The sequence below is a fragment of the Cyprinodon variegatus genome, unplaced genomic scaffold, assembly GCF_000732505.1.
Source record: "Cyprinodon variegatus isolate N-32 unplaced genomic scaffold, C_variegatus-1.0 Scaffold934, whole genome shotgun sequence".
Taxonomy (NCBI): Eukaryota; Metazoa; Chordata; class Actinopteri; order Cyprinodontiformes; family Cyprinodontidae; genus Cyprinodon; species Cyprinodon variegatus.
The window spans coordinates 24,337-37,997 of NW_015151387.1; the positions used below are offsets into that span (position 1 = coordinate 24,337).

At 43.5% G+C, this 13,661-nt stretch overlaps 2 protein-coding genes across 2 annotated transcripts in view; one reads left to right on the top strand and one right to left on the bottom strand.

The window, feature by feature from the left end:
- Window positions 1-838, bottom strand: part of LOC107100071 (synaptic vesicle glycoprotein 2B-like) — a 12,395-nt gene extending 11,557 nt beyond the window's left edge. Inside the window, exon 1 of the mRNA XM_015398426.1 lies at window positions 611-838. Coding sequence (XP_015253912.1) covers window positions 611-704 — 94 coding nt within the window. The 5' untranslated portion in view covers window positions 705-838. The remainder of the gene's footprint in view (window positions 1-610) is intronic.
- Window positions 839-878: 40 nt separating this feature from the next.
- Window positions 879-11,297, top strand: LOC107100069 (sorting nexin-1-like). Its single transcript, XM_015398425.1, has 15 exons — window positions 879-1,238; window positions 2,907-3,693; window positions 3,800-3,927; window positions 4,055-4,127; window positions 4,225-4,268; window positions 4,340-4,481; window positions 5,308-5,386; window positions 5,466-5,541; window positions 5,719-5,832; window positions 7,079-7,172; window positions 7,290-7,495; window positions 7,578-7,721; window positions 7,799-7,879; window positions 7,959-8,030; window positions 11,059-11,297. Exons 1-15 carry the CDS (start codon window positions 1,110-1,112, stop codon window positions 11,107-11,109), a joined length of 2,220 nt encoding a protein of 739 aa, XP_015253911.1. The 5' UTR covers window positions 879-1,109; the 3' UTR covers window positions 11,110-11,297.
- Window positions 11,298-13,661: the final 2,364 nt, after the last annotated feature.

The window sequence follows — 13,661 nt, forward strand, 5'->3', positions numbered from 1 at the left end:
ACGATAGAGCAGAGGTTTGGAAAAGGAAGCTCCCTAGAGATGTTAGGCATCAGCTGATTGCTTCTATTGATTACCCAGGATTACATGTCTCATGTCATTACTTTAAAGAGATGTCTGCCTTATAACATCCCCCATCCTCAGAGTCTATATGCAACAGTTCTATGGATGGAAAAATAAGATCATGACATCGATATTTAAAATAATGCTAAATAATCTTGGTTTTCTGTGAACATGCAGACAGCATGAGGTCATCTGTTTGCTCACCAGCAGAATTGTATATTTTGACATTTTGAAGTGAAAAAGCTTCCTGGATGGGAACAGAAACCTCTTAAGACTTAGAAACAAAGTCCAGTGGATTGTTTTTTAAACTTCTTTGAAAAGGTTTTAGAGCTGTCAGATCTTTGCATCCCTAAATCCCTTCTGATCCCATTTTAGAAATCTACCAGCAGCCTTCATGCTTTTCTTTTATTTATTTACACTCTAACTTAAATAACAGAGAGATCAACTTTTAAAGTTTCTACTGATGAATGAAAGCGCTCACTTGTGTTTTTTCATAAAGTTATAAGGATCCATAGCAGCCATCCATCGTTTAAGTTTGATGGAGGTTTACCTTCATCCGAGTCCAGCCCGGTTGGATTGAGCGGATCTCCGCCGAGCAACGGCCTGCTGGCCTCCCGGTCTGCGCCGCTGACACCGCGGGACATTCTCCCGCTGACAGCCGATGCTCCTCTGGTCCTGTGTGGGAGATGTGTTCCTTCAGCTGTGGCTGGGTCTCATAACAGCTGAGTGACGGGCTAACACCGAGGCTAGCCTCCCACCACAGCAGCAGCAGCAGAAGAAGAAGGAGGAGGAGGAGGAGGAGGAGGAGCAGCAGGAGAACCAGGAAGTAAAAAAGGGCAGCCGCGGTTTCCACGTCCTGGGCGCAGCGTCTCCGCTCCTCCTGCTCGGTGCGGTCAATCTGCAGACAGCGGGCGGCGTGACGGTGCTCTGGCCTCGGTATTAGCGGCTACCTGACAGCCACACACAAACAAACAGGTTGTAGCGGTTAAAGGGGGTAACTTTACCTCCGCTTCGCTTTTTTTGGTTTTATTTTAAAAAAGAAAGCGAAGATGGCGACCAGCTCAGAGCGCAGCCCTCCTCCGTTCCCAGACACCGAGGACCAGGATGCTCAGGATCCTGAAGAAGTCCGAGGCCGAGACAGCGACGAGGACGACGGTGAAGAACTTTTCCTGAGTGCGGTACGTCTCCCCGGAGCGGTGGTCAGGCTAGCTGTTACCAACAGGGGAGCTAACAGCTGCTCCTCACCGAGACTCATCAACTCAAACCCTCTGGACACCTCGCTTTGCTCTCTGGCTTAATTAAACCCAAACCTTCCGCATAATTTTATAATGAAGCGGAGCAGCAGCGGCTCTCTCCTACCTGCCTCCAAACAGCTCCGACTGTATTTGAACGCATCAGCGCCTTTCTAAAAGTTTCATATCACGCGGAATTTGATCAGCAGGTTTTTTCTAATCAACTTCCCATTAGCTTTTCTGAAACGTGTGATTTGGGTTATGTTGTTTTGGGTTTTTTTTTAATCGCACTTCCACTATCCAGCGTGGACTTGCAACTAGCCAGATTTTTTTAGGGTGTGCTGCCTTCAAGGCCACGCGTGGGTAGCGTTAGCTAGAGCCTGGAGTCGGTGGCTTGATCGGCAGTCTGTGGTTGGTTAAGGGCATTTCTGACTGTTTTCCAGGCTGTTTTAATTCAGTTTGCATGGAGCTGGTAAAGCTGGCTCCTTCTTCATTCTATCACGTGAACCTGCAGTGGTCACGTGGTCAGAACCCGGATGTTTCTCAGTCAAAAGTTCAGATGAAAAACTGCAAAAGTTGCTGCCTTTTTCCTCTCTAAGGTTTGACTCATCACTGCAGTCAGCATTTTTTGATGTTTCAGTTAGCAGAGCTGCTTTCCTTTTTTTTTTTTTTTGTTTGAGGGGGGGTGATCTGGGTAATCTATCAACTCAGAGTTGCCTGGAAGGGGATTTGCAACTACACCCAAAAAAACTCTTGTCTGTTTCCCACGGGCAATCGTTGTGGTTTTTCTGTTTGTTTTTTCCCTCCTGCAGCAAACTGTGTTTCCTAACAAAGATTTAGCAAAGTGTGGCCATCAAAGTCAATAAAGGAACCAGGTGTAATTTCAGATGTATTGTTTAGCTTATTTGAAAAGGCATCATGATGAGATGGGCCTGTTCCTCTTCAACCTGAGCTCTGGACGCCCATCAGGGCATTTTGTTTTTGTTCCTCTCACTTTAGCTGCCTAGTAAAATGTTTTACAGTCCTTGAACTTTCCACATGTCGTTATGAGCAGAGGAGTTGGTGCCTTTTATTGGGTTGTGTCACTACTTTGTAGAAGCAGTCTGAGCTTCTTTGGGATCAGTTTCTGCCGGGTCAATAACTGCTCATTACGGTTCCTTTGGTTGAAGGAACCTTTCTACTCTTTTAGCAAAGTTAAAGGCAATTCTTTGTGTTATTTAAGTCAAAGTTACAGCTTCTAGAAGCACCTTTTCTGTAAGAGAGTCACTTCTTGGGTCCCTCTTTACCTTGACATCCACCTGTTTAGCATTGGTCTCTTGTTCCTCCTCTCAGAAACAAGCTTGAATCCAAGAATCTGATGCAGTAGTGACTGTTTGCTGCTCTGGTAATCCAGCCGGCTGCTTTGGATGTTTTGTTCTTTCATCAGTTGTATCCAAGTAAAAGGGAATAATGTTTTGTTTTCTCTCCTTATGCACTAATATTATTGAATAAATAGAGAACGGGGGGTTTGTGCTGCAGGATTAACAGCTTAGGTGTTGCCAAGTTTTGCTTTTGTTGTTCCAAGTTGATGTTTATGTAAAGATAATAATAGTAAACCCTCTCCTTTATCTCCAGACCAACACTCCCATGGCCACGAAGGAGAACACGTCTGCACCCGCCAGTCAGCCTGTCGACCTCATGAGCGATCCTTTGATGGAGCCCCTCAGCAGCCACACGGAAAACAAATCTCCCTCTGAAATGTTCGAGGACCTGACTAAGGATGTGTCAGCGGCGTCTGCTGCCACAGCAGAGAGCCTTTTGGATCAGGCCTCGGATGATTTCGTTGATGTCCTTGGAAGTAAAGCGGCAGCTGAAAGAGAAGAAGTGGATGTTACAGCTGAAGGCAGCGATGGGGCAACAGATTTACTCGGTGATGGAAAAAGCAATGCCAAACAGGAAACCCCTGCTGCTCCGGTTATGGACCTGGGTGGCTCGTCAGACATCAGCACACAGCAACCAGCCGTCTGCGACCCGCTGGTGGACCTTCTGGGGGACTCAACAGCAGCCTCTGCGTCCAGTGCCATAAAACCCAGCGGGGCAGTGATCGACCTCTTCGACGACGAGGGAAGTGACTTTTTCACCGGACCGCCTCCGACTCAAACTGCCAAGCAGCCTCAGAAAAGCCTGTTTGGTGACGGCGATGAGGATCTGTTCGGCGAGCCGCTGGGGGCCGTGTCGAAGAAAGCCCCCAGTATGGAGCAGAAGGAGAAATCCGCCCCGGCCCCTCCAGCTGCCGCAGCACCACCTGCAGACCTCTTCACTGAGGAAGCAGTCGGCTCGGCCCCAAACAGCAGAAACAGCAGAGCGGTGAACTCCAAGACCAACGGAGTCCATTCTGAGGAGGATTCAGATTTATTTGCTGGTGGGCTGATGGTTTCCAATCAGTTTAAGTTTATATTTCCTGCTAAATGTGTAAAGATCAAAGTTCAAAGCTAGTTTTCCTTTTTTTCTTCCTTTCTGTCCATCAGAAGCCACGGTGGAGCTTTCTCTGGATAGTCCAAGGACCGAGAGGAGGAAAGAGGCAGCAACCAAACCCTCCACCTCCGTCTCAGCAGCTGCCAGCCTCGCCAAATCCCAGCCTGCTCCCCCAGAAGAGGTACGCGCCCCTCTGGTTTATTCATTCACGTTCCTACCTTTGCCTACCAAGGCGGGGCTCTCTGTAGCCGTTAGTTTGGTGTCTGAGGAAGAAGGTGTCGCTTTATGTTTCTGGTTCACATTTACAGATTGAAGAAGAGGAAGAGGAGCTTCAGGATAAATTTGACATTAATGTCTTTGTGAAAGACCCTGAAAAAATAGGTGGGGACATTTTTTTTTTTTTTTTGCACCAATCATTATTTATGTGGTTTAATTAATCAGATCTTACTAAATAGAGCCTGATCTTGTTGTTTTCCAGGTGACGGTATGAACGCCTACATGGCCTATAAAGTATCAACACAGGTATGAAGTAAGAGCTAAATAAACCTGCTGCTTGAAGACCGACCTGCTGACATGTTGGCTTTTCCCTGCAGACCACCCTGCCCATGTTCCGCAGCAAAACCTTCACGGTGAAGCGGCGCTTCAGCGACTTCCTCGGCCTCTACGAGAAGCTCTCAGAAAAACATGGTCCCAACGGTCTAATCGTGCCTCCGCCTCCAGAGAAAAGCCTCCTAGGTTGACCCAGTGTGGAAAATCACTCCAATTTAAAAACATACAGTAGTAGCCATTCAGAATTTCCCCTCTTTCTCTGATGGGTCCTTGGCTAGTCCCATACAGTTCCTCTTTAAACATCTAAAACATCATTTTTTTCATGATCAGACCCTGTAGGTCAGTGAAAGGGTGGAGTTAGAGTACAGAATCATTCCAGTGGCTGGAAGTTGGAGGGGATATTGCTGGGAGTTGCAGGGAAGTAGGCTGGCTTTTGACTGGGAAAGGCAATTTTGAACGGCTGCTACTGTACATTTCATGTGATCAACCAAAGGTGTAGGTTATAATTACTAGCTGGATGTTACTCTCTAAATCAGTGGTCTCCAACCCTGGTCCTCAAGATCTACTGTCCTACAGATTTTAGATGCATCCCTGCTTCAGCACAGCTGAATCAAATGATTGATTACCTTTTCAAGCCATTCATTTGATTCAGCTGTGTTGAAGCAGGGATGCATCTAAAATCTGTAGGACAGTAGATCTTGAGGACCAGGGTTGGAGACCACTGCTCTAAATGATTAGAATCATTAAAAAAAGTAGATAAAAACTGGTAACAAACTTAACAAAACAAGGACAGGAGGTTTAGTCCCTAGCTTAAATTTTTAAGGCAGTTTTAAAATCTTTTTTCTTTGATTTCTGTTGGACTTTGACTAGGCCACTAGACTGATGTAGATAAGCTGGGGCTGGAAAGTGAAGCTCCAGCATTATCTCAGCTCCATCTGTCTTATCCCCACAGACTAATGCTGCCACTGCCATGTTTCATGCTGGGGTGTGAGTACTTGTTTTCTTTGTGCAGGGATGACAAAAGTAAAGGTGGGAAAGGAAGATTCCTCATCCGCAGACTTTCATGAAAGGAGGAGGGGTGCTTTGGAAAGGTGAGGATGACTGCCTGGCTAGAAAAACAGTCGTTAAATGTTTCATCAGGATTAACTGAGCCTTGCATTTTTTCCCCAGATATCTCCAGAGGGTGGTGAATCACCCGATGCTCCTGCAAGACCCTGATGTCAGAGAGTTTCTGGAGAAAGAGGAAGTGAGCTGCGTGTTTTATCCTGTCAACAGTAAAAACAGTTTAGATCAGGCAATGATTTAGTCTGATTGATTTTACAGAGAAACTCTGAATGCTGAATTTTCCTCCCATTTAGTTCTGAGGGGATAACTTTGGTTTGTTTTTGAGTTGCTACTGATGTTGTGTAACGTGTGTCTTCAGCTGCCCAGAGCTCACAGCACCCAGGCACTGAGCGGAGCGGGATTCCTGAAAATGATCACCAAGGCAACAGATGCTGTCAGTAAAATGACCATCAAGATGAATGAGTCGGATGTGGTGAGTGTGTAAACCTAAATTCCTGATCCTGACATTTTCACAAGAGGAAATCCTCTCTTGGTTTTACAAATTCAAATGTTGTCATAGAGTGGCACCAAAGTTTGATGACAGTTTGGTAGCTTTAATCCTGAAAGGATCAAACAAAAACTGCTTCTGGGTTGTTTAAGGCTCAGCTTCCAGCTTTTGTGAAGAAAGTTTCTGGCGCTTTGTTAGTTAGATTTAGTCATTAGGCATCATATTTTCCTGCAGTGGTGCAACATCGATCAGACAGAACTAAATGAGCTCCTATTGCTGTCAATAACTTCTCAATCCCAACCTGATCTTGACAGAGTGGGCAAAATGCTAACACCAACCAAAGAGGCTAGAAAGAAGGAATTCATGGCTGCAGCCTGTTGATGGAACAGATGGATTTGACAGTTTTGGAAAAAATGAATAAATAAACCTGGTTACCATGGCGGGCGAACAGGGCAGGGTTAACGGAGTCTAGGTTTAGGGCTCCTGTCGCACCTTGCTGATTTAGGCAGCGTATGCCTGACGTCCCGGAATCTCCTAAAACACTGGCATACGATGAACTTCTGATGTATTTTTTCAAGTATGGGCGAATACATAGAGTATTCATAACAAGTCCAAAGCGTATGTCCAACAACAGCCTAACTTATGCATAATGCACATGAAATGATCCTTGTGTATCATTTGATGGGCATTAGAAAGCATCAGTTAAAGCTGCTCCCCTCAGGAGCATCTCTGCACCGTAGGGGAGCAGCAATGCCCTCAGAGGCGCCTGGGCTGCATAAAAAGATGTCTTTGATCGCGGTATTAACCTAGCTGCTGTTTACCAACTGCCAAAAAAAAAAAGAATCAATAAAAAAGAAGGTTTGCAGTCGCAAAAGATTCCGCATCATATCTGCCAGAAAAGTTGGTTGGTTGTGAACGTAGGTAGGATCCATCACATTCACCTTTTCGCTCACCTATGATGGGGATGCAGGCTGGGGGAGAAATGACGTTTTCCTCAACCTTACATTACTCGTAGTTTCTGGATAAGCTAGACGCCATGACTTATGAGTGATGTACATTTAATGCATGTAAACGATCAGATAACTTACCTTAACTTATGGCCCCACATATGGCGTACACCACAGGAAATTTTGCCGTATGTCAGCTGGTATTTTGTGATGTGATGAACGGATGTGTCCCTGTGAGGAAGTAGCTGCTCATTTAGTTTGTTTTTTGTGCTGTTCTCTTCTAGTGGTTTGAGGAGAAACTGCAGGAGGTGGAATCAGCAGATCAGCAGTTTAGGAAGCTCCATGCTCTGGTTGAGTCCCTGGTTGTTCACAGAAAAGGTAAAGGGAAGCGTTTTCCCGGGACATCCACCAGGATTTCCTCCATTCATGCTTTTTCCCTTCAGCGAATCAGGAAGTATTATATCAGTTTTCCGTTTTTTCCTTCTGCTCGTCCAGAGCTGTCCCTGAACACAGCCAGCTTTGCCAAGAGTGCCGCCATGCTGGGCAGCGCAGAGGACAACACCGCCCTGTCCCGAGCCCTCTCTCAGCTGGCCGAGGTGGAGGACAAGATGGAGCAGCTCCACCAGGACCAAGCTTCCAACGACACATTCAGCTTCGCTGAACTGATCGCAGATTTCACCCGCCTGCTGGGAGCAGTCCGGGTACGTCGGCGAACCGCCACTTTACACAGAAACAACAGCTTCCTGGAGCCAGAGGTAGAACGCTGCAGTTTTCTGCCTGCAGGGGTCGTTTGACCAGCGGATGAAGGCGTGGCAGCGCTGGCAGGACGCTCAGGCCATGCTGCAGAAGAAGAGGGAGACGGAGGCCAAACTGTTGTGGGCCAACAAGCCCGACAAGCTGCAGCTAGCCAAGGAGGAGATTGTTGAGGTCTTTATTTTCTTTATTTTCAACACCTTAAGCTACACACATTCAAAACTGATCTTTGTTTCTGTCCCTGAAAACAGTGGGAGGCCAAAGTGACTCAGTATGAGCAAGAATTTGAGAGAGTTTCTGCAACCGTGCGCAAGGAAGTCGTCCGCTTCGAGGTACAACCTTTTTTTTTCTTTCTAGCTAAACTTCCCTCAGATAAATACGGATGATCCAGTTTTAAATTTCTTCTAACAGAAAGAAAAGACCAAGAATTTTAAGAGGCAGATAATCACATACCTGGAGTCTCTCCTTCAGTCTCAGCATCAGGTGAGTCTGCTTCCCTCCATCATGGCTGGAGGATTTCAACTTTAATGCCTTTTAGGAACAACAACCTGGGGAACAAGTTTTATTAGATTGTTTGCATTTTTTCCCATCAGAAAAGTTTTTAAATAAGGTTAGATGACAATGGAAACACATGAGCCGATAAACTAACGTCCAAAAACAAAAGGGCCAAATACTAATCACAGGCGTACAGATATATCAATGCATCTTTACATTTTTCTGCTTATCTTCTAATATAAGCAAAAATACTCCTGTTATACATCCAACTCTACCTCAGAGAGCCACAATATTTCCTTTGTTTACCTCAAATCAGAGTCCATGGAGCAGTAAGGGACAAACTGATATCATCTTTAAGGATATCAGTTTGGGGATTCTGTGACCACATTATGGTCAGAGAAATCCAGGCTGTCTCCTCCACAGGGAGACCTTCACATCGCCAGAGGAAGGCTGCTGGTTCTAATCTGGGTTCAGAGATGCGTTCATGGCAGGATAACTTTAGTTCTTCGTCTGAGTCGGTCAGACGCTCTTCTTCAGACTGATTATCATTTCTCTGTTTCCTACAGTTATCCTGTTCTTCTTGAAGTCATCAAAGCTATATTTTTAAGGGATTTAAATTTAACTGCAGTTTATTAGAAAATATATTTAAAGCAAATCTTGAAAGTGTGAGCACATCTACTTTAAAAATACTATTTGTTTCCAGTTAGTTTAGATCCTTCCAGAAGGTTGGCTTTGGTCTTTGGGGTTAAATGAGTTAAGTGAGGCAACATTGTGGCCACCTGACCCAAACTCTTCCTTTTATTCAGTTCTGTTCACCAGAAACAAACTAAGATCTTCAAATAAATCCGGCCTGTCATAAACTGCAACATGCTGGAAACTGCTTTTAATCCTAATCTCTACCACTGTGAATAGATGGAGATTAAACACAGACTGAGACTAAGAGAGGAATTGCTGCTAAATCATCAACTGTTATCTGAAATGAAATGTGCATCTGCTCAGAGATGATCTGAAGGTTGAATGTTAGAAGAAGGGCCCAGAAGTCTGTATAGAAATGTATAAAACACAAAGAACAGGCAGCATTATTGCTAGCATCATGCTACGGGGCAGTTTTTCTTCTCCTCTCTGGAATAACTTCACATTCCATAAATCTGTCTGAACAGCAGAGGGACGGATGAAGCAGGCCTTCTGAAACTGCTCTCTATACTCGCATTTTAAAACTGCTGGGAACGGTCCGAGCACGGTCACCAAGATAACTGTTGAGTGTAAACGGAACGCAACTGAACTGGACCGTGCCAGACACAACCAAACTGAGCTAGATCTAGAACTAGTTCATCCGTAGGGCTCGGAACGGTCCAGTTCTGGTTCGGTTCTCTGATAACAAAGAGTGAATGAGCTGACTCATTTCGCAGGGTGTCCGCTGTATGCACCAGATCTGCTCTGGCCCAGAGCATGCCAGTGACCTTCTGCTACATGATTGGCTGAACGTTGCCACATGATGTAAAACATTGTGTTTGCCCAGACAACGATAATAACATCACACAACGTCCATGTGCCGAGTCGGGAGCATCTGTAGCATTAGCCTGTCTAATGACCGATGAAGTTTTACCTGAACCATAACAAAACTGAAAAAAACAGTTGATATAAAGTGGGAGCGCTGTGGCTAGCTGTGCTACAGGTAGAATAACTGTTGTTTTATTTGTCTAAAATCTCCACAAAAGTAATTTTTTAAGATGTCCCATTTGTCCTCCTCCGATCTTAAAAAGAATAAAAATAAGTTCAGTCGTAGGAGGCAGTACTTTCCTTTAAGACTGACAATGATTGTTTTCTACTTTTGGCTACTTTAGATCACCAATGAAATGATCAGTAATAATATGTTGAGACTCCAAAAGAGGTGCAATAGTTTGTCTGAATAGATTTGCCGTATGATTAAGTCATTAGAAGGGGAAGGAGCAGTTCTGGTAGCTACACCGGCTTTGGAATTCACAGATCTTTTCACCTGTTCACAGCAGAAACTTCTCCTCTTATTAACGATACATTGCATGAAAAGAGCGCGGTGCGACCTGGGACGATGCTGAGACTGAGGCTCTTAGTGAAATTTGGGCAGAGGACGCTATCCAGGCACATACGATCCTGAATGTTGTGGGCGCCGCCATTTTTGTTTGCGTCTTTCCCGCATTGAGAGCTGTAGTATCATTGACACCGGATAGGAGCAAAGAACCGTGCTATTGTGATGTGTATCTGTATCTGCACAGTTAACCAATCCAAGCTTGGTCAAAAAACTATGCACGGATCGGTTTCACAAGGGAAGTGGAAATGGGGCAATTGTTTGGGGGCTGTTTGTAGAGGCCCTTCTTTTTAAAGACATTTTATGAGTTTTTACAGAAAAATATCTTTAAAATATCCTTTTTATGACCCTTAACAGTCAAGTCATGGTTTGATGAGCAGCCTGGCGGCTCAGTTGTTCAGCGCACATCCATCTATAATGCGGGGGCCTGTTTTCCTGAATGTACTTTGGGTCAGAAGTTCTCAAGTTGTTCTGCGGATGTGAAGTCAATCATCCATGTTGAATGGGTCCGACCCAGCAAACAATCGAAGCCTTATGTTCTAGATGGATTTTGTAGTTAATCAGAAGTCAAGGTGAGAAATTTCTCAAGGTGAGAAAATAAAATAAAAAAATAGAAACATTTAAATACAAGAAGGAGTAGAAGAGAGCTGCAGTTCATGCCTCTTTAATGCTGGAACTCCAGCCAGCTTCTTTAGGACCATTCATCCAAAAACCTCTGAAAGTTTAATTATTTGAGCTCATTCATATAATTTAGACCCTTTGTGAAGATTTGAGGTAAATTCTTGCTTTTAAAATGCATTGAATAAGCGTATCCTGAACACCAAAAATTTTTTTTTAACTGCTTTGATATAAACCTGAATGCCTCTGCAGCCAAAGCCAGGAGAGGCTGTGGATTTCAAAGATGTGAAATTAGAGGGAACAGCTCCCACTCATATGTTTTGTCTCTTTCAGCTGATCAAGTATTGGGAGGCGTTCCTACCTGAGGCCAAAGCCATCGCCTAGCAGCTGACCCTCTGCCTTCTTTATAAACTTTACCTCTTTTGCCTTGAAAGCAAGAAATGTGTGCATTGAAAAGGGAGATACATGAACATGTTTTGTAATACAATCATCTTTACTATATAGCTCTGTATTCTGTTGTATTAATAACTGTATATTTTCATTTATCCTTCCACAATATTTTCTTACTAGAGAAAAAAAATGAACAGCTAGAAATGAAAGGATTGTAGCTAAATGATTGCATTAGTTTCTGAGCTAGTGAATGGGCCAGAGCAGCGCCCCCTATGGGAGAGGAGGATCTCCTTTCAGTGGCTCCTCCTGCAGAGGAGGTTAGGCCGAAGGTGGCGGAGAGTCTCGCTCCGTTTCCAGCTTGTGATGAAACCTCAAAGGGATTAGATCACGTTTTTGAGCACTTCTAGCCTCTGGATTATCTTCAAGCACTAGTTGGTTTATTTGTCTTTTGCAGAATAAAGTAGAGGGGCTGAAACGGGGCTGTGGGTTTTTTTTTGTTCACTTTTTCAGTCATGAAAAACTTGTATGTGCCTTTATACTTGGAGATGATGTGAGTGGAGCTGAGGCTGTGTTCCTGAAACAGATGAGCATGTCTGGGCCTGTTTGTCATCGTGTCCATGATCAATCAGCAATCTACCAGCCATCAGCAGGCTTATAGAAGACTCAGCAGGTTGCAGCCATGGCGTCAAACTGGGATTTATGGATCTCAACAAGCTTTAGCTGGTAGGGCTGTTTTCTGTTCTGCTTTATGGAATTCTCAGTCCTCTGTTTCTCCAGATGAGCTAATGCCACCTGCACCAAAATTAAGAGCAACATGTCAGTTTTGACTTTAAAATCTAAATTTTCTGCTGATATTCCAAACGTTTGAAACATCCGTTAAAAACTAAGCTATTTTTTTAATAACTTGTATAATCCAAGGAAGAAGCAGAAAAACAAAGAAATATTTTTGTAGGTTATCATAAATAGAAAGTGTGAGAATCTGACTGTGCAGCTTAGCGGCATCCAGCAAACAGGAGGGACTTTAAAATCCAGAGCAACTCATGTTCCTGCTGAGCAGAGGAAATCACATACCTGCTTTGATTTGTTTCTTTCTCTTCATAGATCCCAAAAAATCCTGAGCTTTTTTTTCCCCTGTTTATTTACATGATTTTACACCACATTACTAAAACTGTTTGCCCTCCTACTGTGTCACTAATGTAATGTCAGGACATGCACTGTATCAGACATTTAAAAAAAATCAATAAAATTTTCACTGTTTACTCTTGGAAATGTTTTAGATACTTCTTTTTCATGAAAATCTTTTGTAGAAACATTTCAGTTTTGCAGGACATTTCTCAGGAAACTCTGACATCCAGGAGAGCATCACCTGGAGGTCAGAAACCTGCCGTGGAGTCCAGAGATGCTTAAAGTACATAAAGCTTGGTTAGAAACAAGCTTTTTTTTAAGCCCTTTTCTCAAAAACACAAAGGTTTTGGGATTTCCCCACTAACTCAGAACTGAAAGGTTTTGTAAGTTGTGCTGCATGATGCGTTTAATCGTTAGGGAAAAAAGGTTAGCATGCTAAGCATGCAGCCCTGAGGTTCCTTGGTGAACATATTCTTTTTGTCCACCTAAAACCAAAGTAATTTAGATTTGATGTGTTTATTCTGTTAGAAATCCTCATTTTTAATAAAAGGCAAACCTGTAAAATGTGGAATAAGTTCAAAGTCAATGTGAAGCACAACGATCTTGCATAACTGCAACACTGATTTTATAACAGAATCTGGTGAAAGCAATAAAAATGGCAGTTTAAGAGGATGATTGTAAAAAGGAGGGTGAAACATGTCAGCAGCTTTTACATTTACTGGCACCTTATTCCTTTAGAGTGGTCTAATGGTGGCTCTGACTGTAGCTATTATCTCTTCATTCCCAGACCCACCTCGCCTTTATGTCACATGTTCCTGTCCATTGTTCAAGGGCTGCTCAGTCCAACTGGAAATGACCCCAAGAACACAGGAGGGTGAGGTTCTGGTTTGGCTCTGGTTAACTTTAATAAATCTTATTATTCCATCAAATTTAAAGCAGGTTTTTCCCTAATTCCTCCAAATATACATTTATTCTGAAATATGAAGCAATGATTTTAGCCTCCATGTGCTTATTAATGAGAAGTCTGCTGTTTGGAAATAAAAAAACTTGCTGACATTCAAGATTTTTTACTGAGACCTAAATCAGTAGGGTGTCGCCGTCTGACTTTGAGGCCACTCTTCAAATTTGATGCCACCTTTTGTGACAGACTCATCAGAAGAAACCAACCAATACATTAAAGAAGCAGCCCAAAGTCTGACTCGGGTTCAATAGTTTAACTGAAGCTTTTAATGATGCTGTAAAACTGGCTTCAGTCATTATTTGGGAATTTAGCACTGAGACCTGATACTGAATATAATCAATATAATGGCTGAGAGGCTGAAAATAAAAGTTATGGTTCCAATTAATAAATGGTAAAATAAGGCAGTTACATCATCTTTGCTTTTCCATTTATTAAAAACTATTTACATTAAGATGTGCTG